Source organism: Lagenorhynchus albirostris, chromosome 2 (genome assembly GCF_949774975.1).
Source record: "Lagenorhynchus albirostris chromosome 2, mLagAlb1.1, whole genome shotgun sequence".
Classification (NCBI taxonomy): Eukaryota; Metazoa; Chordata; class Mammalia; order Artiodactyla; family Delphinidae; genus Lagenorhynchus; species Lagenorhynchus albirostris.
In genome coordinates, this window is record NC_083096.1 from 110,953,677 (window position 1) to 110,979,054 (window position 25,378).

Sequence of the window (25,378 nt, forward strand, 5' to 3'; positions counted from 1 at the left end):
CAAAAGGAGTAGCTCAGATTTCACAGCCCCCCAGTTCCCCTGGATTGAGTCCCATTGGGTTTCCGAAGCCAGATGTTTTGGGGGCCTCATCTTTTCAGTGCAGGTATCAAGGTTTGACACAAGCCCCTTGCATCTCAGGAAGTAGCTCCAGACCCATGAGAGCCCTCCCTATTGTGGGTTGCTTAATGGAGGTGGGTTTTTGGTGAAACTACATGTCTACCTCTCCTACCTATTTAAATGTGCCTCTTTTATCCTTTGTCTTGGAGGAGCTATTTAGCTAGTTCTTTTTCAGTGGTAATTGTTTCGTATGTAGCAGTAGATTTGGTGTGTCCATGGGAAGAGATGCCATCTTGGACTGCCCCCCAATTGCTAGTTTTTCCAAGGACTTTTGCGTATATATTCATCAGAGATATTGGCCAGTGATTTTATTTTCTTGTAGTGTCTTTATTTGGCTTTGGTATCAGGGTAATGCTGGCCTCATAAAATGAATTTGGAAGTATTCCCTTCTCTTCAGTTTTTTGGAAGAGTTTCAGAAGGATTTACATTAATTCTTTTTATAATGTTTGGTGGACTTATCCAGTGAAGTCATCTGGTCCTAGACTTTTATTTACTAGGAGTTTTTTGATTACTGATTTAATCTCCTTATTAGTTATAGATCTGTTCAGATTTTCTATTTCTTCATGATTCAGTTTTGGTAGGTTGTATGTTTCTAGGAATTTTATCTATTTCTTCTAGGTTATCCAGTTTGTTGCTGATATTAGTCTCTTGTGATCCTTTTTATTTCTGTGGCATTAGTTCTAATTTGCCTTGTTTCATTCTGATTTTATTTGAACCTTATCTTATTTTTCCTTAGTCTAGCTAAAGACGTCAATTTTATTGATCTTTTCAAAGAATCAACTTCTAGTTTTGTTGATTTTTTTCTATTGTTTTTCTACTCTTAATTCACTTATTTCTGTTCTAATCTTCATTATTTTATTTCTTACATTAACTTTGGACTTAATTTGTTCTCCTTTCTCTAGTTCCTTGAGGTGTAAGGTTAGGTAATTTATTTGAGATCTTTCTCCTTTTATAATGTAGATGTTTACCACCATAAAATTCCCTGTTAGTATTGCTTTTGCTGCATCCCATAAATTTTGGTATGTTGTGTTTTCATTTTTATTTGTCTCCTAGTTGTGAATTTTTCACTTTTCCTTCTACTATTGATTTCTAGTTTGATTCCATTGTGGTTAGAAAAGATAGTTGGTATGATTTCAATCTTATTATATTTGTTAAAAACTCGCTTTGTGACCTAATATGTGAGCTATGCTGGAGAATGTTTTGTGTGTGCTTGAAAAGAATGTGTATTCTGCTACTTTGTTCTGTATATGTCTGTTAGGTCAATTTGGTCAATGCCATTGTTCAGATCCTCTGTTCCCTTATTGATCTTCTATCTGGTTGTTGTATCAATGATTGAAAGTAGGGTATTGAAATCTCTTGCATTTATTGTGTTGCTCTCTCTTTGTTTTGTTCTGTCAGTTTTTGCTTAATGTATTTGGGTACTCTGATATTGTGTGCATATTTATGAATAATAGTTATATTTTCTGGCGAAATAATGAAGAAAGTTATCATTGTTCAATGTCCTTATTTGTTTCTTGAGATAGTTTTGACTTAGTCTGTTTTATCTGATGTAAGTATGACACCCCTGCTCTCTTTTATCTGATGTAAGTATGACACCCCTGCTCTCTTTTGGTTATCATTTTCCTTTCACTTTCATCCTATGTGTGTCCTTAAATCTAAATTTAGTCTCTCATAGATACAACTATGGATTTTTTTTTATTCAGCCACTTTAAATCTTGATTGCAGACTTTAATCCATTTACATTTAAAGTAATTACTGATCAGGAAGGACTTACTATAGTCATTTTATTAATTGTTATTGCTTTCTGTCTTGTAACTTCTTTGTCCCTCTTACATTTCTTGCTATTTTCCTTTATGTTTCATTGATTTTTTTTTGTAGTGACATGCTTTGATTCCTTCCTGATTTCCTTTTGTGTATGTTTTATAGGTATTTTCTTTGTGATTACCATGGAGCTTACATAAAACATCCTATGGTTATAATGCTCTATTTTAAGCTGATAACAACTTAACTTCAATTGCATACAAGAGCTCTACTCTTTTTCTCTGTGGAAGATATTGAGAGGAGTGAGATGATGAAAGAGATGTTTTAGGAAGAATAATAATAGTAAATTATTGTTATGAATTTGGTGAATGCATAGGGAAGAAAAGCAAAATACCAGTTCAGAAACTGTTGCAAACACTAATCAATGTGCAGTGAATGAGAAGAAGGAAATAATATTTATTGAGTCTCTGTTATATTCCAGGTACCATTTTATTTGTTGTAACAAATAAAATTTATTACCTTATAATGCTTATGATAACATGATTCTACAGATAAGGATACTAAGGTCATGCCCCTAGTAAGCTTCAGAGCTGGAATTCAAACTCAATTTCAGATTTTATACATTTTACATTAAAATTTTTATGTGTTTCCATTGTATATATCATACAGGGTGAAGTAAGTCAGAAAGAGAAAAACAAATATCATATATTAATGCATATATGTGGAATCTAGAAATATGGTAGAGATGAACCTGTTTGCAAGGCAGAAATAAAGACACAGATGTAGAGAACAAACATACGGACACCAAGCGGGGAAAGAAGGGGTGGGATGAATTGGGAGTTTGGGATTGATATATCCACACTAATACATATAAAATAGATAACTATTGAGAACCTGCTGTATAGAACAGGGAACTTTACTTAGTGTTCTGTGGTGACCTAAATGGGAAGGAAATGCAAAAACGAAGGGATATATGTATACATATAGCTGATTCACTTCGCTGTACAGCAGAAACTAACACAACATTGTAAAAAAACTATACCCCAATAAAAAAAAATGAAAACATTTAAAAACTCAAAAAAAATTTTTTTGTGTTTAACATGATAAATATGAAACATGTACACAGTTTTAAAAATATTAATGAAACAAACCCTATTATTGGTAAGAAATAGATCATGGGAATCCCCTTGTGAATCCCTCACTAATCATATCTGTCTCTTCCCGTCTGGCATTAACAGTTAACCATTCTCTTGTTTTCATCATACTTTTACCATGTATATACTGATAATATTTGTTATTTTGCTTATTTTTGAAATTCACATAAATAAAATCATACTACAGTAAGTCCCCTACATATGAACCTTCAAGTTGCAAACTTTCAAAGATGAGAAATGTGCATTTGCATGTCCAATCACGTAAGTTAGTTCATGTGTCTGGTATACATTGTCACGTGCGTGTGTCCTCTACAAGTGGTTGTGCTTTTGTATACTGTACAGTACTGTATAGAGTACAGTAGTCCAGTATCTTTATTTCAAGCCCAGGATGTCCGGAAGCAAGCATAAAAGCAGCAGTGATATACATAGCCAATTGTGTTAGCTGGGTATCTAGGCTAACTTCGTTGGACTTAGGAATAAATTGGACTCAGGAACATGCTCTCGGAACAGAACTCATTCGTATATAGGGGACTTACTGTATATACATTCTTCAGTTACTTTTTTCTTTCACTCAATCTTATCTTTTCAGCTCATTCTAGGTTGATCCATATTATTACAGCATGTTCATTTTCACTATATAGTAACACACTGTGTAGATATACTACACTTTTTTAATTGATAGAACTGTTGATAGATATCCTTTCTTGTGGGTATCTTTTAGTTTTCATAAATCTTTCATGTATGCTTGTAAAGACTGTGTAAACTCCAATTTGGGGATTCAGTTTTCTATATATGGCCATTAGATCAAGTTTATTAATTTTGCTATTTAAGTTTTTTCTGTTCCTACTGATTTTTATCTGCTTGACCAACTAATTTCTGGCAGAGATGTGTTAAAATTTCCTCTCTAATAGTGGATTTATCAATTTATCCTTATCAGTTTATAATGTATATATTTAGAAGTTGTGTTACTAAATGCATAAAAATTGTCTTTTCTCTTCCTAGTGAACATAGCCTTTTATCATTATTTAGTGACCCTCTTAATGCTAATAATCTGTTTTACCTTAAAGCCTATTAGGTCTAATGTTAATATAATTACTCCAGCTATTTTGGGGCTGGTAAATCACTTGCATATCTCTTCCCATTCTTTGAAATTTAATTTTCCTCATTTTTATGTTTTGGATGCGTTTCACGTAAATAGCATATAACTAGTTTTTTTCCCCCTTAATGCAGCTTTTATTCTTTTAAGATTATAAGGTAGTCTTGGAAGAGAAAGGAAAAAGGAACCTGGGCTTATTTGCCTCCCTGAAAGGGTTATTTTTGTTTTTTAGTCAGGGTGCCATTTCCCTAGGGTAAATAGCTGCAGTGAGGGAATAGCACAATCTAGTTCTCTTAGATAACTCACCCCTCTTCTGGTTACACCTTGGGTATGGAGCTAAGCCAGTTTCTTAAACATATGCTCCAACCTAAAACTGTACCTTTATCAATGCCTTTTGAGACCTTGCAATTGTTGATAAGTTTTTGGTGTGTTCTTATTTTTAACTACATGTTTTATTAACCTATCATAATTCAATACAAAATTATTTTCACATGTTACAAAATTTCTGATCCTCCCAGAAAAGATTTTGCTTCTTCATCTAAGTCCCCCTTTTCACTTTGCTTATACTTCTAATTCTGTTACAACTCGTATTCTGATTTTTATTTTAAATTGCCTTCTCCCATAATAAATTATGAATTCATTGAGAACAGGGACTGTGTCTTTTTTATATTTGTATACTCCAGGCCTCATGTGTACTTTTTACTGGACCTTGCACATAGTAGAAAATTAATAAAATGTCAGATTAAAAAAATGAATGAACACATGAATTAAATAACTAAACATTAGCTATCCTGTGGTGGAATTTAAATATCGCAGCATTCTGATTCTGACCTTCAGTCTAAACATTTAAAAACCTATTACTTAGAGTTCTACAAGAGCATTTTGGATATTAAGATTTAGAAGTCATTGTATCCGTTAGGATTCTTTCAGTTGTAAGTAATGGAAACTCAACTAAAATATGATTGTATAAATATGTGAGAAGTTTAGGAATTCAAACACAACTATACACAGGACCCCCCAAAATATCGTAAGAACCCAATCACTCCATTTGTTAATTCATTGATTTCATTCTCAGGTTCTCTCCCCTTCATAGTTTCCTTCTCTTTAGGTTTACATCATTCTTAATGCTATTCTGTCTTCCCAGTTGTTCCACTGTAGTCCAAAATTTTCTTTAGTTGGACTAACTTGGGTTTCTGGCTCATTACTGAACCAACCACTGTTTCTAGGGATGTAGAATGTGCTGACTTAGGTCCCTGTCACATATCCACCCTTAAATTTAGTCAGGGGTAGAGTCACCTCCCCTCAAACCACATGGGGAAAGACTGTTTCCTTAAGGAAAATTAGGATGCTTTTGCCTGAAAAAAGATGAATATATGTTGGACTTGCATAGAACAGTATACGCTCATTTCAATAATCCATCTCTTCCTATTAAAAGTAAGAAAGCTGTGCAAAACTTCTAGGTTATTGCCTAAACTGATGCAGTTTCTTGAATGGTGCTTATGTACAGAATAAGCCTGTGATAACATATTACAGACTTTTAAACCGATGAAGTTTTTCATTTTTTGATTGTGTTAGAACACAGCAATGATAGACCAAGATATATCATGAAGGAAAGATTCTCATGCAGTTTTGTCACTCTGCTCCATTCCAAACTAAAAATCAGTCACCTGGGTAGATGTGCTATTTGGCATAGTTATTTGTTACAGTTTAAAATTAGATAAAACCATTTAATGGTTATAGACTTACTAAAAGCAATAATGCAAAGGTAGTTTCTAAAAGAGATTTACTTAAAACTTTGACACATTGCATAGTTAGGGGAACAGAACAAAATGAAAAATGTTGCCATGTTGAAGAGATGATATGCAGTGTTTTCTGAAATAGGAAGATTTTTGTTTTAGTTACTTGGATGAATTGTTATTCAAAGAGCATTTGAGGACTTCCCTGGCGGTCTAGTGGTTAGGACACTGCACTTCCACTGTAGGGGGTGCAGGTTCGATCCCTAGTCGGGGAACTAAGGTCCCACATGCTGCGTGACACAGCCAAAAAAAAAGTAAATTTAAAAAAAAAAGAGTATTTGATTTTTAACAACATGCATTTAGATTAACAAAAGTTTTCTTTTAATCTTGAAATTCCTAATCATGTTCAGATTGTTACTTTCTTCTGCAAATTTTCCTCTCTCTTCACTAGCTTGCATCAAGAAAGGAAGTAAGTTGAACATTTCATATGAATAATGTGTTCCAGACTTTGCTAGTCTCTTAACAGATATTAAAACACTATATATCTTCTCCATCTGTTTTCAGACTTTGTGCACACTCTATTATCTTTTTACTGTACTAGTATCAGATTAACAATTGGGCCTATTGCTTTAAATTTAGGAGTACTTTTTATGAAAAGGTGTCTCCATACGGTGTCTCCATACGGAAAAGGTGCTCCATACGGAGCAGATTATGTGAACATTAACATATTGTTTACAAGTAAGTTTATCATATATTTTCCAACTTTTTGGATGGCAGGCAGTTTTCTGCTTATCTATCCTCCCATCCCATTTTGCTAACTTCCTAATGGGAAATGAGTGGTACCAAATAGTATTGCACATCTGAGATTAATGCCTATTGAAAATGTATTAATTGAGCTAAAAATTTTGTGTGTCCTTATATTGCTTTACAGGGGCTCATTGGAAATAGAGGGCCTCCTGGACCTCCTGGTCTCAAAGGAACTCAGGTATGAAGTTCCTTTAAGCAATTTTTTAATTCAGATTTTCCTTTTTTATTTTTTGTGGGACTTTAGTTTTTGCTCAAAGAAAACTTTGCATTAGTATGGACAATTTTTGCCATCGAGGATTTCAAGTTACCATTTTATATTCACAGTTATGGAATGGAATTTGGAATCATTTTAATGTTCTGAATTCATTAAGTGATTTATGTAGTGGCGTCCATGGAATGTCCGAAGAATCTGAGCCTAGAATCTCACTTATATGTACCAGAATTTATATTTAACATTTGTGTCTATTTTATATTTCTAACCCATATATTATATTTTAATTGAATTATGGACTGAGCAAAATGTTTTTAAATAAATAAAATAGAATATATGATTTCTAAAGAGGTCTGTAAATGTTCAGATGTGGTAAATATGAACTATTTATTTAAAGGTAAAAAATCAGTATGTTTAGAAAATATGTCAATAAATAGAATAAACACATTTATTACTTTTTAATTCTCTTAGAGAAAAAGTATAAAAATTATTTGTTTTAAGTTTTTCTATTCTCTATCCACCCATACAGCGTTTAATCCTTAGAAGAATGCTAAGGATTTTATATTTTATGACATTATAACTGATTTGATCCCGAAAATATTGGATCTGTAAATTAGACAAAAAGGAACTCTAAAAAAAAAAAAGAAAAGAAACTCTAGACATTAAGCTCCATTTGGGTAAGATCTGATATACCTTATCTCTAAGGCTTAAGACAGAACTGAGACTCAAAAACATATTTGCTGAATGAATTAAGTATCAGAATGTGCCAAGAGCAAACATGTTCTGTACCAATAATTTTTTAATATACCAATGTGTATTGATTTCCATCTATTAAGAACTTGAGTTTCTCTCTATGTCAGAGATATTGAGACCAAGAAGGTAAAGGCTGTCCATAATCCACAATCTCAGTGATTCCTAATCCTGAGTTTTGTGATACCCTAATCACTTTCACTCTTAGCTGCCCTCAATTTTCTATATTTAACTTATATCATCTACCAATTGAAAAATAACCCAGTAGTACAGTACATATCCCCCTTAATGTAGATATGAGGTTGTCACACAAAAAATTTAAACATTATGGGGTGATATAGTTCTAAAATACAAGAAAATCACAGTATTATTTTCATTACATCTCAGAAAGAGCTTCAGATTTCAGGATAAATGGAATAAGGTTTACATTTTTAAATACTTATATCAGGGCATGACATGTTCTGATCTTCTTTTTTAAGGGAGAAGAAGGACTAATTGGATCCTTTGGAGAACTGGGGCCAAGAGTAGGTATCATATAAATAATTTTCAAAGCATGCTTCTCTTAAAGCAACTGTTTTGTAAATGTTTTTTAATGGCACCAAATTTTAAGTTATAGCAAAGAGCCAAGATTATAACAAACTATAGCCATACAATCCCCCCAAATAAAATAGACCTATAACTAAAATTTTCCAGGGATATTTTAAATGATATTATGCCTGTTACATATTTACTTATTCCTTCAGTTCCTTCAGTCTTACGGTCTTAGTAATTTGTACAATTTATTTATAAAGTTTCTCAAAATGTAATATAAAGCTAAATACATTAACCATTTTAGTAATATTTTGGAAATTTCTGTTTTCTGAGTTTGTCAGTAAAATTATGGAAAGCAAATAAGACGTATTTTCTGTCCAACTTTTTTTTTCCGATAATATTCTGTGGCAATACATGAATTTCATATTTTCAAGTTCTGAAAATGAATTTTTTAAGAATTTGGGGATGCATGACAAAAGTTTACAATATCATGAAGTAATTAAGTTGTGTGCAACACATTTTAAGAGGCATTATTAGACTCACATGAAATACATCTCACTCTTTACTTGAGAACATCATATTGTACAGGTTCTTACAGTATTTTTACATTTAAGGAGACAGTAATTCTTTCTTTTGCACCTTTACCTAACTAGCACATATACTGCCACTCTCTTATTGAAAGAAAAAGAAGAGTTATTTTTGTTATTTTTTTTTCATTTTTTGTGAGGTGAGTTATATAATGGAAAGACCATTGTTATTTGTGCTCCAGTGTAATTGGCCTTATTTAAAATTTACTTCCCTAGAAAACAGGAAAACCATGTTCACCTCTTGCCTACTCGGTCATAATATTTGTTATTAATTGTTGCTACTATTGGTTGAATATTAATTTAGGCCTAGTGTTGCTCTAAGTTTGTCACAGGAATCATCCCTAATCTGAAACCAACCCTGCAAGAAATTGACTGCATTTTTAGATTTAAAAAAATAAGGCTTTAATATTATATGCTTAAGCATAACATGCTCAAGATAACCATAATATGACAGAACTTAAACAGGACCAAAAGCGATGGCTCCAATACTGATGCTCTGCATCGCTTGATTTCAAAGAGATTATAAATATGCCAATGCCTGATACCAGTGAGATTCTTTCCATAATGTAGATAATGATGTATAACTATTTCTTAATATACTGCAGTGCCTGAGTATTACATTATTAAAGATGAAAGAAATATTCCTGCTAAGGCTTTTTCCAGTGTGAATAAAATGTATTATTAATTATTTTGTAAATATCAAAGTCCTGTAATGATTTAGACTCTTAACTACATTTCTTCTTTTATATCTGCAAATTGATTAGACAGCAATTGATATTTAAAAATAATAGGATAATTTTTTTATCCTTTGTTCTATTTTGTGCTTGGTAGGGAACCACTAGACAATTTCAAGCAAGGCAGAGACCAAAATTAGAACAACTTTTTTGGGTGGAAGTCCTAAATATAATTTTAAGTTGCTAAAGTTTTTGTAAGTAGTCAAAACAGAATGAGAGCCAGAGGGTTGTTTTGTTTTGCTTTATTTTATTTTAAGAAAGAAAAATATGCGAGTACTTGTTAATGAATAGGAATAATAAAATCCAAATATATAATGCCTAGTAGATATTATAAATTAGTATTCTTTTTAGCAATCTCCCCACACACTTTTTCTACTCCTAGAACACATTGGTTGAGGTATAGTGATCTCCTTAATCAAATCTTGCGTAATCAGACATCAGTTGTTTGATATTAGAAACCACCTACTGTAGATTACTCCAGGATATTGACTTTCTCTCCTTCAGGGATTTTGTCCTCTACTCTCTTCAGCTACTTACTGCTATGGTGAAACCTTTGACCTTGTCATTACCAGTAAGAGCAACCTCTTCATTTTCAATTTTAAACTTCTCATTCCCCAACCATCATCCCCTTTCTTTCTGGTGCATTCTTTCTTATAACCCAATCCAACAGTCCCAAGAGAAATTTCAATTCATTGATTCTAATGCCATTCCATTACTCCTTTCTCTCTCATCACCACATATCCCTACTCATCATGCTTAAAACATTGTAATTATCCCTTTGATAACATTCTGAATTCTATTTCTATAGCCATTTACTTTCACATTTTTAAATCATTATTTTATCCTTCTCCTCAACTCCATTTACTTCTATTAGCCCTTTACCTCACATCTTAGTTCCCTGAGAAGATTGAAGTAATCAGAAGAGAACTTTCACAAGTTTCTACCGTCACTTCAATCCCACCTCCCTGACCTATGCCATTTACTGTGCCTTCTCTCTTGTTAGTGGATGAACAGGCCATTTTTCTAGGTAAGGTCAAAACTTCCACTCATTCACTACATACTACATCGTCTTGCCTACTGAAGAACATTGATCCAGCAATTTTCCCCACTCTCTCCTACATCTTAATTTTGTTCTCTTTAATGGATCAATCCTATCGGCATATAAACATACTATTATTTCTTCTGGCTTAAAAACAAAAACAAAATTTGTATTGACTCTGGTTTTCCTTCCAGGTTTTACTTTTCTCTCCTTCCCTTTTCCAGAAAACTTCTCAAAAGTATTGGATTTACATAATTTTTCTCCTCACCTCATCTGCTGAAACCATTCTTGTCCCCACCACTCTGAAACAGTTGATCTTATGAAGGTCATTAATGACCTCCATGTTGCTGAATTCAGTGATCATTTCTCAGTCTTCATATTACTCAATATTTATATCCCTCAGATTCGACAAGATCACTCTCCTCCTGGAAAGACTTTCTTCACTTGTATTATCTTCCTCCTAGTTCTCTGGCAGCAGATTTGCATATTTTCCTCATTTCTTCAAATTCTAAATTTTAGAGTACCCCAGGGCTTGGTTTGCAGACTGCTCTTTGCTATCTACACTCACTGCCTAGATGTGCTGGTCCATTCTATGGCTTTAAATGCCATCAAAATGCTGGTGATTTCCAAAACTATATGTTCAGTTCAGAACCTTCTACCCCTAAGCTCTGCTCTTGTATTAACTACCACAAGATCTCTCCACTTAGATGTCTAACAAGATTATCAAACTGAAATGTCCAAAGCTAAGCTTTCAATTTACCCTTCAAACCTGTTCTCTCACAGTCTACCTCATATCATTTGGCCCTTTAGTCAGGTTAAAGCTGAATGAACTCATTCTTGAGTTCATTCTTGACTCTTCTCTTTCTTTCACATTCCACACATGACCCATCAGCAATTCCTGGAAGCTCTGCTTTCAAACTATATACAGAATCTTACCACTTCTCACAGCCACCTCTGTTCCCACCCTGATAATGCCACTGTCGTCTCTCACTTGGATTATTGCAGTAGACTCCTCTTTGGACTCCCTGCTTCTGCTCTTACATCAGAGTGATCCTGTTAAAACATAGATCCTGGTGCTTCTCTTCTCAAAGCCTGCTAAGAGTTAAAGCCACTGAGAGTTAAAACCAAAGCCCTTACTGTAACCTGCCAGGCCTTTCATGACCTGACTTCATATCCCCCATTCCCTTCTTATCCCTCACCTTCTTACTCATCTCCTCTCTTACTGTCTCCAGCTGCATTGACTCTTCATCGTTTCTCCAACACACAGGCACATTCTTGCCTCAGGGCCTTTACACATGCTCTTCACCTCTGCTTGGAATGCTCTTCCTTCAAATATCCATGTAATGTGTGCCTTTTTAAAAGTCTTTACTCAATTGCCACCCTCTCAGTGAGGTCTTTTTTGGCAGTCTTACCAAAAGTTTTAACAAAACTACCACAACAGTTTATATCTCCCTTCCTGCTTAATTTGATGTTCTTCAAATTTACCACTACCTAACATACTAAGTATTTTACTTATTTTTTTAAATTATCTTATCCTAGAGCTGTGCATGGCAAGTAGACAGTCAAACATGGTAGAATGAATGGCTAATGAGTTTGATGAAATGTATTTATCTAATATTTTTGAAGTGTTTCATCTCATAAGATAGTCTGAATTTCATAAATTAGGAAACTTTCAAAAATAAGAATGATTAAACATATCTTTTTTTTTTTTCCTGTTCTCTTCTAGGGAAAACCAGGTCCAAAGGGGTATGCAGGTGAATCAGGACCAGAAGGCTTGAAGGTAAAGCAACTGACTTTATTACCAGTTACAAAGTATAATTTTCAAAAAGATAAAGTTATGACTTTCATAACAATATAAAATAAACACATGTCAAAGATTTTATTCAACTCATTAATTGAAGGAACCAGTCATATGTTAAAACTTGTTCAAATATTGAATAGCATTTGAAGTGCTATATGTCTTTATATCTATATCTGTATATATGTCTATAAATATCTATGACTACAACTATGTCTATGTTATTGGATATGCATTTTAGTAAAGGAATGTTCAGATGTGTAGTTAGATACAGGACAATAAACCATAACTGAGGTCTGTCTATTACACTGGACAGAAATCTACAAGTTACTATAACTTCACATAAAAAATTTATGTGTGTGTGTGTGTGTGTGTGTGTGTGTGTGTGTATTTTCACTAAGTCTGGGTCCTTTAATCAATAATATACAGTAAGTCTAAGTAAGCACATACCCTGCATAATCATTGGGTGTTCTTCATACTTTTATGACATTGAAAAAATGTGTTACCTACTTTCTTGCTTTGTTTTCAAGTACTGTATGATTTTTTTGTAACACAAACAAATATAAAGTAAGGCAGTGGGGCTTCCCTGGTGGCGCAGTGGTTGGGAGTCCACCTGCCGATGCAGGGGACATGGTTTCGTGCTCCAGTCCAGGAAGATCCCACATGCCGCGGAGCGGCTGGGCACGTGAGCCATGGCCGCTGAGCCTGCGCTTCGGAGCCTGTGCTCTGCAATGGGAGAGGCCACAGCAGTGAGAGGCCCGCGTACTGCAAAACAAAACAAAACAAAACAAAAAACAAAAAACAAAAAACAAAAAAAAAATAAAGTAAGGCAGTGGTTTTATATGTACAGCATTAAGGTCTGAAAGGAAATAACATAATAATTGGTGATTTGTACAGATTTAAAATTCAATGAAAAATTGAATTGCATCACAGATGTATTGCTAAAGCTAGAGTTCATTATTTATTTTAAACTCTTCGTTTTTGTGATATAGAAACTAAGGAAAGAACCAAACAACACTTTTTGAGGTCAATTAATAAAGAAATATGAGCTAAAATATTTTTTATTATGTCAGCATGTCTGTTGCTGAAATTATCTTGGGAGAGTATGTGTACCTGACTCTCAAGTTACATAGAAAAACTCCCAGAAAATAGAAGCATGATATTTATAAATAGAAAGCTTAATTCTCCTTTACTGTATTTAATCCCTGTACTGCCAAATAGCTCTAAGAAATCCACCTGTGAGCTACCATCCAGTCAAACTGGCAAGAGACCAATCTCAGTCATTATTGACATCCTGCCTTCTCCCTAGAATTACACCAGCATCTAGGTGGCATCTGTGTTACCTAGGAAGTGAAGGAAGTTCTTTAATGTTCAGTCCTCATACTTGTCTCTGAAATTTCTTCCTTGGTGTATTACATAGCTATTCACTAGGACCTGGCACTCCCTTAGGGGAACCTTGCACTCTTGGGGAGCACTTGGGGGTTGGTTAAGGGTCACTGCCTTTCACAGAACTCTAGGATCTCTATTCTCTCCCTAGGCCTGGGGAATTATTCCTCACTGTCTCTTTTTGCCCTCAAAGACAACTCATCTCCTACATTCAGGCTCTTTGAAAATTAAAGCATGAATGTGGGTAATCTGCAAGCAACTTTTGCTTTCTGCCTGTTAACACAGACCTCCCTTAAGACTACGTATCACAAAGGGTCCATCTCCCTAGTTGGAATTTGAGAGGGGCGTTGGGTAAGGAGGAGAAAATAAAAGAAAATTAATCATATATATGTATATATACACATACATATTATGTATATATTTGTATATATATATATGTAAAATCCTGCCACATTATTTTCTACAAAAGCTGTCTAATGAACTATCAGTCAAAAACTAGGATTTCCAACCTACTACTACAATGTTTTATTCTTTACTATTTATCTAAATGCGTACAGAAATAGAAAAGAAAATTTTTATAGTCTTTGAAAGTTTATTTCAAACTGATTACCTATATGAATATTAGGTTTCAGTGCTTAAAATCAGCACCATCCAATAGAGTATGTAATACGAATCACAGATGTGAGCCACAGTAAAAAAAAAAAAAAAAAAGTGAAAAGAAATAGGAGAGATTAATTTCATTTTATATATATATATATTTTGTGTGTGTGTGTGGTACACGGGCCTCTCACTGTTGTGGCCTCTCCTGTTGCGGAGCACAGGCTCCGGACGCGCAGGCTCAGCGGCCATGGCTCACGAGCCCAGCCGCTCTGCGGCATATGGGATCTTCCCGGACCGGGGCACGAACCCGTGTCCCCTGCATCGGCAGGCGGACTCTCAACCACTGCACCACCAGGGAAGCCCTTCAGTAATATATTTTATGTAACCCAAGATATAAGAATATTATCATTTCAACATGTAATCAATATTAAAATTATTAATGAGATTTTTTTATACAAAGTTTTTGAAATATAGTGTGTATGTTATTCTTACATCACATTTCAGTTCAGACCAGTTAATTTCAAATGCTGAGTAGCTACATATCATGAGTGGCTACAGTATTGTTCAGTGAGTTTAACTACCCCACACTGCAATATAATAATTTTTAAGCAGCAGTTGATGGTTTAATTTCCTATCTCTGGTATAAATAAAATGTATATTCCTGTCAGATTAACTATATGTGGTACCCTGAACTTAATCTTCTACTTTCATTAATCTGTGCTTTTGTTCAGCCTTTGCTCATGCCATTCCTCACCACTAAAAATGGCTCTTTCTCATCACCAGTGTAAAAATCACCTATTCTTCAGGGCCCAACTCAAATACAGTTTCATAATTTATTATTTGAAACCATTAATGTTTGGATTTTAAAAAGGTTATATATATATATATATATATATATATATACACACACACACACACACACACACACACACACATACATACTGTATTTTACTTAACACTGCCAGCAGGCTATGGGACAGCACAACCATAATTAGACACATTGATATTTCTATGGTGAAACGTAAGGATGTTCAGATTAATCAATCTATATCAAGACTATAAGTAGCCTCACTCAGAGCAGGTAAAAGCATTATTATCAAATAAACACAAGTTAGGTTAAGTTTGCCACTAAATGTGTTGTGAAAAACTTTGGGTTTTCAGAGCTTTAGGGACGGCAGAACTGCAGTTAAGATTATGAACATGCATTACTTCTCCAGTGAAGCCAGCTCTTGCTGCACGTGCACACAGGGTGCCCGTGCCTAGGAACTCCTTTACTATTTACCTGTAGCGTGTGTTCTGTTCTACTTGTTCTGCTCAGCATTGTGAGATACCTTATCTACTGAAGCAAAGAGAGTGTTCCTGCGCACAAGGGCTTTATTTTCATTCTTCTTAGTATCTTCTACAGTGGCAGCCTACCACTCTGCCATTTATAGAGTATACCTCAGTAGATATTTCATTTTTTAAATTTTATTTGTAAAAGTGTTTTAAAAGTGATTAAAAGTCATAAATAGAAGAATATAATTTAAGGAAACAAGTTAATAGTGTTTGAATGAAAATACAGGAAAGACTACGTTCCATACAAATACTGTAACAAGAGTTTTGAATAACTGAAAGTTTCTGTGTGATTTTCTAGGTTATAACTAGATAATTACATTAAAATGAAAACAGGAGCAATATTGAGAGCAATCTTGTTTGAAAAATAATCATTTTTGCAACTTTATATTCTTTATTAACAGGGAGAAGTAGGAGACCAAGGAAACATTGGGAAGATTGGTGAAACAGTAAGCTTATTTTATGCTCTTATCTTCAACTTTTAAATCATCTTGTGAGCATTTTTAGGAATCATGTTAGCATGATCTTTGCTTATAAAATTCAGAATACAAAATACTTATCCACTACAAATTTAAATTCATTGGTGATGTGACAAATAAAACCTACTCTACAAAAGAGAAATGAGGGAAAACACAGATACTGATAGTTTTATACAATATAAATTACATTTGTGATCTCAGGAACATTCTTGTATCTAATATTTGGTCTTTACATTTAGTTCTGATCATCTCAAACTAAATTTGACCGTAATGTTTTTCATGATTAAAACGCTACAAATTATCAAACCATAAAATATTATAATAGGTGGAAGATATTTTTCTTTGTATTTGAAAGATTGGAGTAAACCATGAGGTAAGTCATTGGGAAACATAATTTCTTTCCTCGAAAGTTTGGCTTGTTTAAATTTACATTATTGAGGAAGTAGGAGGCTTCATGTTGTATTTGAATCAGGTATGTTAGGGGTAATTTTCTTTTTTTCTATGGGACAAGTCAGCTACAATATTCTCTGACAAATGAACCTACATAACTTATAAAGTGGTGAATTAAATTAATGAAAGGCAAGTGACTTTATCTACAGAGTGTGCTGGGTTGTCACAAAGAAAGTCATACTGTTTAATAACAATATTTGTTTAATAGGTTAAATGAGCAAATATAATTTTCTATAACCTATCTTACAACTTAAATAAAAATAAATTTTCTTAAAAATTGTTTTGTGAGCTTAAATAATTAAATATATTTTCTAGCCTGGTAGTAAAACAGCAATACATTTCTGATACTCTTAATTTTTGTCACTAATTATTAATAAAAATAGGGAGATGATCCATTTAGTCTTAAAAGATCATTGCCACACCATTTAATCCTGAGTCACTAGAAGATGAATATTTTTTTCCTTTTTTTTAACCAAAAGGGAAATTTCAATGGAGTATTTATATCAATTCAGTTATTCAAGGTTTCTCATCAAGTATGAATGTAATCTGTATTTCTCTGTCATTCAAATTTTTTAAAATTTAAAGAAATGAAATTCTGCCATTTCTGAGTGACAAATTGCTTAAAAATATATATAAACTAAAATTTATAGCCAAACTTAAAATAACAATGAAGAACATCTTTTCTTAAAATAACACATATCAAACTTCTAAGTTTTATTTGCTTAATAATGTTGGACCTGGTTCCACATAGTATAGGAACCCATCACCAGTGCCGTCCAAAGAGGAAATGGACTATTTTGGCAGGTAGCAGATTTCTGTTATTGGAGGGAAATTAACAATTATGGACCATTCGCTGTGTGCCAGGCATAATGCTATGTGATATTTTATATTGTGTAATTTCGTTTAATTCTCAAACAATTTTAAAAGACACATTTTGTTATTCCAGTTTTTGAAATGAGGAAACTGAAGCACAGTAAGTAACCTGTTCAGAGTTACATAGCTGATCAATAGCTGAACTAAGATTTAAACCCATAGCTCCAAACTCAGAATCCAGATCTCAAAATCCAAAGCATTATACCATGCTGGGGATTTTTTTTCCAGTTTTATTGAGGTATAATTGACAAATAAAATTTAAGATATTTAAAATGTATGTGATGATTTGATACACATATAGATAGATAGATAGATAGATAGATTGTGAAAGGATCCCCCCACTTCCATCAAGTTAATTAGCATAGCTGGGGATATTTTAATATTAGCTGAAAGCCACTTGGCCTAGATTTTTATAGAGAGGTTTTAGGCATCAGATAAGTTATGAAACAAAAAGACCTTTCCAACCTTTTCCAACTTTGAGGTTCCATCTTCCTCATTAAGGATGGGAGATAAAGGCTTTTAAAAAACTCTAGTGGTTATAGTGAATTAATTAAGATATATAAAATGCCTGAAGAATATTTTTGACTCTTGATAATTCCCAACTTCTATTTTATCGTGTTAATTTCAGAAACTTAGAAATATAGTTCATCTAATCCAGAGTTCTGTTAAAACTCTCAAGAGATATGGGAAAATATGATTGCACTTCATGATGTCAGTCTTGTAATTTGGGGATATCTAAGGTTAGTTGTAATTGCATAGCTAGTTTTTATTTTTCCCAAACGTTTTGTATGGTCATTTAATTCCCTTTTAATAGCCTCCTCCAGTTTTGTTCCTTTCTAGATTCATACAAATTAGAACCCAATTTGTGATAGAGAGTGCCAAACACAGTGGTCCCATCTCATGTCTGTAAACCTCTTGCATTTACTTACTATAGGCAAATAATTAATTTCTATAAATGTGCCCTAAATCTCTAATTTCAAAGAAATTATCCTCTACGTTCTAGCCTTCTTTATGAATAAACCTGGAATTATCCCACCTTAATTGCCAGTCCTCTCTGTCTTTAATTCTCTAGGCTGAAAGCATTTGAAGAGCTGTAAAAGGGAAGAGAATATACTCTTTCAGTATTGGTCAAGAGACCAGAATTAAAATCAGTATATAGGCCTTATAAGGGAACAGACATTATAAGGGATAGACATTATAAGGGAACAGCTTTTTTTGTAGGCAAGAATATTTTAATAGAATTCCTAACACTCAGACTCTTCCATAGAGTGATTCAACACCTCATCCTTAGATTTGGATGACTTTCTGCAATCATTTGTTCAGCAGATATTTATATTCAGGCACATTCATTGAACATTTGATCCCTGCCTTCATGAACTTTGTAGTCTATCAGAGGTTTGACAGACATTAAATAAATAATCACATAAAATATATAATTATAAACTGAAATACATTCTCTAGATGAAAATTTTAAGAGACTGTGACAAAGTTGCCAAATTTAGATCAGGAGATGAGAGAAGACTGTTTTGAAATGCCGTATGAGCTGTGACCGTAAAGAATGGTATGAGTTAGCTTGGGAAGAGTGGGGGGGGAAAAACTGCTCCTGGAATATGCAGTATAACATACTTCCCACCTGTGCCCCTTGCCTTGCTTTAGACAAGTCACTTAATTTCTCTGAATATTTGTTTTCTCAACAGTAAAAGTACGAAAATAATAACTACCTCATAGAGTTTCTTATGAGGATTAAACATGATAATGCACTTAAAGCACTTAGCACAGAGCTGGTCACATAGTGAAAACTTGATAAATGTTAGCTGTAATGGCCGTGGTGGTGGTTATTCTTATATGTGATGTTTCTAAACGGGAAAGCATTTAACTGTTTTGAGGAACTGAAAGAAAGCCAGTGTGGATAGACCTTGGTGAACCAAGGGAAAAGCAGTATTAGGTGGTATTAGTGAAGGAGGCAGGAGCCAAATTATTCAGGACCATGTTTATTATTTTGGACTTGGTCCTAAAGTAGATGGAGAATCATTGAAGTATTCTAAGTAAGCCAATGACATGATTTAATTTGTGTTTTAAGATCACTCTTTAGCAGTGGATTGGGAACTTTGAACATGGTTGTGAGCAGCAGAAGTAGAAGAGGGTAACCAGTTAGGATGCTATTGCAGTAGACTAAACGAGGGAGAAAAATGACGGGCCAGATGATGGCAGTGGAGATAAGTGGATGTATTTGAGATCTGTTTAAGGTGACAGTTTGGACAAAGGCTGCAATAAAAGGGAATGATTCTAGTCAGTCCCCAGCATATAATAGACCTTTGATTACTATTTATGATTATCAGGAGAATTCTGGAAGCGTAAGGAATTGGTATTTATGATGTTTAAGGATAATTCCAATTCTAAGAATCTATGACTCTTTTCTAAGAATTGTAATGTTTTCTAGTCTTCCTCTCATCTGCCAATTTGGCTTCTTTTCTCTGGCTGTCTTTCTGGAGTTGGAACAAACAGAGCTAGAATAAATATTTTAGGGGCAGTGGATCCACAGCCTTCTTCATGAGTGGGATAACTTTATGTTTTCTTTATTTTTGATGATACTCAAAACTATGCAGGCTTTTTTCAATAGAAGGAAACTGGGGTGTCTTTGGAAAATGATCAGCAGTCACTCCCAGGATCCTTTTCTAGTCTGTTATTTTAAAGCTAAAATTTGGAATTTTTTTTTCATTAAGTGACCTTGATTACATTAAATTCAGATGCCATTTTTCTGCCCACTTGAAGAGCTCCTCATGATTCTCCTATACTCTGACCAGACTCTCTTTATCTCTCTTAAAATATAATCCAACTACTTGATTTCACCTCATTTACTCCTTAATTTATCCATTTAGCAGATTTCATAAGTGATCTACCATGTCCTCTCTGTTATTCTGCCTGCCCCCTGGTGTGCTAGTGTATAGTAAATGACTGATGAACAGAAAGGAAGAGGAAGAGGAAAGGCCATGCATAATCCTCAAAATCAGGTAATCCAGTTCTCATTATAAAACCTTTAGAATCAGAGAACTTCTGTTGGCTGATTCTAAACTGGATTATAACCAATTCATTCAAGACCAAGTAGAGGTGGAGTCAGAGGGGGAAATTAAAAGAAGTCTATTTTTTGAAGACCTATTATCTCATTTAATCTTGAAGCAACCCTTGTAAGATAAATCTTACTGCCATTCTATAAGTGAGGAAACTGAGATTTATTGAAGTTATGTGATATGTTCAAATTCACAGCTAGTAAGCAAATGTGAATTCTCTAATTCTAGTTCTAAGGTTCTTTTCTCTGCATCGGGAAATCATCAGTTTGTCCTGTTTTTAAATGGAACCTTGAAGTGCATCTTTGTGAATCAATGGTTAGAAAGATTTAAAAGATTTTGAGGGATCTGGAAGAAAATATTTTAGAAGTGCTCAACACAAAATCTCATTTGATACAGTGGTTAGTTGTGCTGCTTTCTCATAGCATTACTGTGAAATTATTATCAAACTTGATACAAGCTGATTTTATTTAACAAGTTCCATTCTTTCTTTCATTAAGAAGAGAATGGTGGCTTTATGTGGACATACCTAAATCATAAAAAGTAACTCATATTTCCTTGAGGAAAAGTCCCAGGCTTGATGGCACCATTTAGCCAAACAGAAAGAACAAAGTAAAATTCTATCAACTGCCCCTCTGTAGGGCCTCTGTAGTGCCTTTATCTTAAAAAATGTCATCTACTCCCTTCTGTTTTCAAGCTGCACATACCTGTAGCACACTGCAAAGCTGTGTATATCTCCTACCTGGCAGGGTGTGGTAATTTTTCTCAGAGAATGGAAAGCTATATGAAATGTATATCCACGATGCATTCCATCACAAGAAGGATGTATACCTGAAAATGATAAAAAAAAATAGCTACAATTTATTGAAAATCTGTGATCTGCTGGATACTTTGCATATATTGCAAAGTATATATTTGCATATATTGCATTAATCCTTACAAAAGACACTGGGAAATATTCCTTTTTCATACAAAAGAAAACTTATGTTTCAGAGAAGTTAAACTTGTCTGAAGTCAGATAGTAAAGTAGCAGAGCTGGGATTGAAAAGGAGTTATGACTAACTTCTCCATATCCCCATGCTTCCTCTTAACAGTGAAGTGAAGATTTCTAATTGTCTTTTAATGAATACATATCGTCCTGTTATTACTGTATGAAGCTGAAAATTATGGGGCCCCAATTACCACATGGTGGTTTGACAAGTGTCTCAAAAACATGTTTGTGTTAAATTGTTATGTTTTAGGATCATGTATTTGACATTTATCATCTTTGAAATGTTTTAATAGCATCATTTAGTCAATTAAGTGAATTAATTTCACTATACTATTAAGTCTGTGAAAGTGTAGAATGTTAAAAAAAAAGTATCAATCAGTGAAATCAAAAGGGGAGATACAGAAAGTGTGTGGACATATTAGTGGATATGAACAGAGAAGATATATGTTATAATTCCAGGTAAATTGAAGGGAAGTGAAGTAAACAATTCTAAAAACCCTACCATTCTCTAAAACCAGGTCCAAGGTGAACTATTACTTTAGAAATGAGATGCCAATAGTTTTTAAATCTCAAACACAAGAGATTTATCCAAGCAAATGGAGTCATCAAATTTCTAGGAACAGTTGAGGTGCTTACAAAGGTAGAAGGATTTTTGAGTCTTTTGGACTATAAGATACACTATTTTCCTGACATTTATGACATCGTTTTGTAAAAAGCAAAATAAGTTACTAAGAAAATAGCAAATACTATATTAGATGTGGTCCTATAGAACTTTTTTCTACAGCTACGAAAATCAAAGATTATGGGAAAAATAATGACTACGGAAAATCGTTCATATCACAAAACCAAATGTGATAAGAGGTAGACCAAGAATAAATCACATGTAAGTGGTTATTAAGGAAAAAGCAACAAAACTTTTTTTTTTAATTCACATGATTATAATATAAAAGCTAAAAGGCAAAATTTATATCTATGGGGAAATGAGTGATACACATGATCCTGTGCTACAAGCTAAAAACACAGAAGTTATTGAAAGCCAGGCATATAAAGGCTTATATACTTTATTTTTTATTATTATTTTTTAAATGTTTATTTATTTATTTATTTTCTTATTATTTATCCATTTTATACACATCAGTGTATACATGTCAATACCAATCTCCCAATTCATCACACCACCACCACCACCCTCCGCCACTTTCCCCCCTTGGTGTCCATACGTTTGTTCTCTACGTATGTGTCTCAATTTCTGCCCTGCAAACCGGTTCATCTGTACCATTTTTCTAGGTTCTGCATATATGCGTTAATATACGATATTTGTTTTTCTCTTTCTGACTTACTTCACTCTGTATGACAGTCTCTAGATCCATCCACATCTCTACAAATGACCCAATTTCATTCCTTTTTATGGCTGAATAATATTCCCTTGTATATATGTACCATATCTTCTTTATCTATTTGTTGATGGGCATTTAGGTTGCTTCCATGACCTGGCTGTTGTAAATAGTGCTGCAATGAACGTTGGGGTGCATGTGTCTTTTTGAATTATGGTTTTCTCTGGGTATATGCCCGGTAGTGGGATTGCTGGGTCATATGGTAATTCTATTTTTAGTTCTTTAAGGAACATTCATACTGTTCTCCATAGTGGCTGTATCAATTTACATTCCCACCAACAGTGCAAGAGGGTTCCCTTTTCTCCACACCCTCTCCAGCATTTGTTGTTTGTAGATTTTCTGATGATGCCCATTGTAACTGGTGTGAGGTGATACCTCATTGTAGTTTCCATTTGCATTTCTCTAATAATTTCATGTGCTTTTCACATGAAGCTTTTCATGTGCTTCATGGCCATCTGTATGTCTTCTTTGGAGAAATGTCTATTTAGGTCTTCTGCCCATTTTTGGACTGGGTTGTTTGTTTTTTTCATATTGAGCTCCATGAGCTGTTTATATATTTTGGAGATTAATCCTTTGTCCAATCATTCATTTGCAAATATTTTCTCCCATTCTGAGGGTTGTCTTTTCATCTTGTTTATGGTTTCCTTTGTTGTGCAAAAGCTTTTAAGTTTCATTAGGTCCCATTTTTTTATTTTTGTTTTTATTTCCATTACTCTAGGAGGTAGATCAAAAAATATCTTGCTGTGATATATGTCAAAGAGTGTTCTCCTATGTTTTCCTCTAAGTGTTTTATAGTGTCCAGTCTTTCATTTAAGTCTCTAATCCATTTTAAGTTTATTTTTGTGTATGGTGTTAGGGAGTGTTCTAATTTCATTCTTTTACATGTAGCCGTCCAGTTTTCTCAACACCACTTATTGAAGAGACTGTCTTTCCTCCATTGTACCTCCTTGCCTCCTTTGTCATAGATAAGTTGACCATAGGTGTGTAGGTTTATCTCTGGGCTTTCTATCCTGTTTTATTGATCTATATTTCTGTTTTCATGCCAGTACCCTATTGTCTCGATTACTGTAGTTTTATAGTATAGTCTGAAGTCAGAGAGTCTTATTTCTCCAGCTCCATTTTTTTCCCTCAAGACTGCTTTGGCTATTCGGGATCTTTTGTGTCTCCATACAAATTTTAAGATATTTTGTTCTAGTTCTGTAAAAACTGCCATTGGTAATTTGATAGGGATTGCATTGAATCTGTAGATTGCTTTGGGTAGTATGGTCATTTTCACAATATTGATTCTTCCAATCCAAGAACATGGTATATCTCTCCTTCTGTTGGTATCATCTTGAATTTCTTTCATCAGTGTCTTATAGTTTTCTGCGTACAGGTTTTTTGTCTCCCTAGATAGGTTTATTCCTAGGTATTTTATTCTTTTTGTTGCAATGGTAAATGGGAGTGTTTCCTTAATTTCTCTTTCAGATTTTTCATCATTGGTGTATAGGAATGCAAGAGATTTCTGTGCATTAATTTTGTATCCTGCAACTTTACCAAATGCATTGATTAGCTCTAGTAGTTTTCTGGTAGCATCTTTAGGATTCTCTATGTATAGTATCATGTCATCTGAAAAGAGTGACAGTTTTACTTCTTCTTTTCCAATTTGTATTTCTTTTTGTTCTCTGATTACCATGGCTAGGACTTCCAAAACTATGTTGAATAAAAGTGGCAAGAGTGGATATCCTTGTCTTGTTCCTGATCTTAGAGAAATGCTTTCAGTTTTTCATCATTGAGTATGATGTTAGCTGTAGGTTTGTCGTATATGGCCTTTATTATGTTGAGGGAGGTTCCCTCTATGCCCACTTTCTGAAGAGTTTTTATCATAAATGGGTGTTGAATTTTGTCAAAAGCTTTTTCTGCATCTATTGAGATGATCATATGGATTTTATTCTTCAGTTTGTTAATATGGTATATCACATTGATTGATTTGCATATATTGAAGAATCCTTGCATGCCTGGGATAAACCCCCGTCGATCATGGTGTGTGATCCTTTTAATGTGTTGTTGGATTCTGTTTGCTAGTATTTTCTTGAGGATTTTTGCATCTATATTCATCAGTGATATTGTTGTGTAATTTTCTTTTTTTGTAGTACCTTTGTCTGGTTTCGGTATCAGGGTGATGGTGGCCTCATCGAATGAGTATGGGAGTGTTCCTTCCTCTGCAAATTTTTGGAAGAGTTTGAGAAGGTTGGGTGTTAGCTCTTCTCTAAACGTTTGATAGGATTCACCTGTGAAGCCATCTGGTCCTGGACTTTTGTTTGTTGGAAGATTCTTAATCACAGTTTCAATTTCATGACTTGTGATTGGTCTGTTCATATTTCCTGTTTCTTCCTGGTTCAGTCTTGTGAGGTTATACCTTTCTAAGAATTTGTTCATATCTTCCAGGTTGTCCATTTTATTGTCATAGAGTTGACTGTAGTAGTCTCTTAGGATGCTTTGCATTTC

At 33.9% G+C, this 25,378-nt stretch overlaps 1 protein-coding gene across 1 annotated transcript in view; it reads left to right on the forward strand.

Moving 5' to 3' along the window:
• COL24A1 (collagen type XXIV alpha 1 chain) overlaps window positions 1–25,378 on the forward strand; it is a 394,686-nt gene that overhangs the window by 168,231 nt on the left and 201,077 nt on the right. The window contains exons 21-24 of the mRNA XM_060139635.1: window positions 6,796–6,849; window positions 8,112–8,156; window positions 12,250–12,303; window positions 16,044–16,088. Coding sequence (XP_059995618.1) covers window positions 6,796–6,849; window positions 8,112–8,156; window positions 12,250–12,303; window positions 16,044–16,088 — 198 coding nt within the window. The remainder of the gene's footprint in view (window positions 1–6,795; window positions 6,850–8,111; window positions 8,157–12,249; window positions 12,304–16,043; window positions 16,089–25,378) is intronic.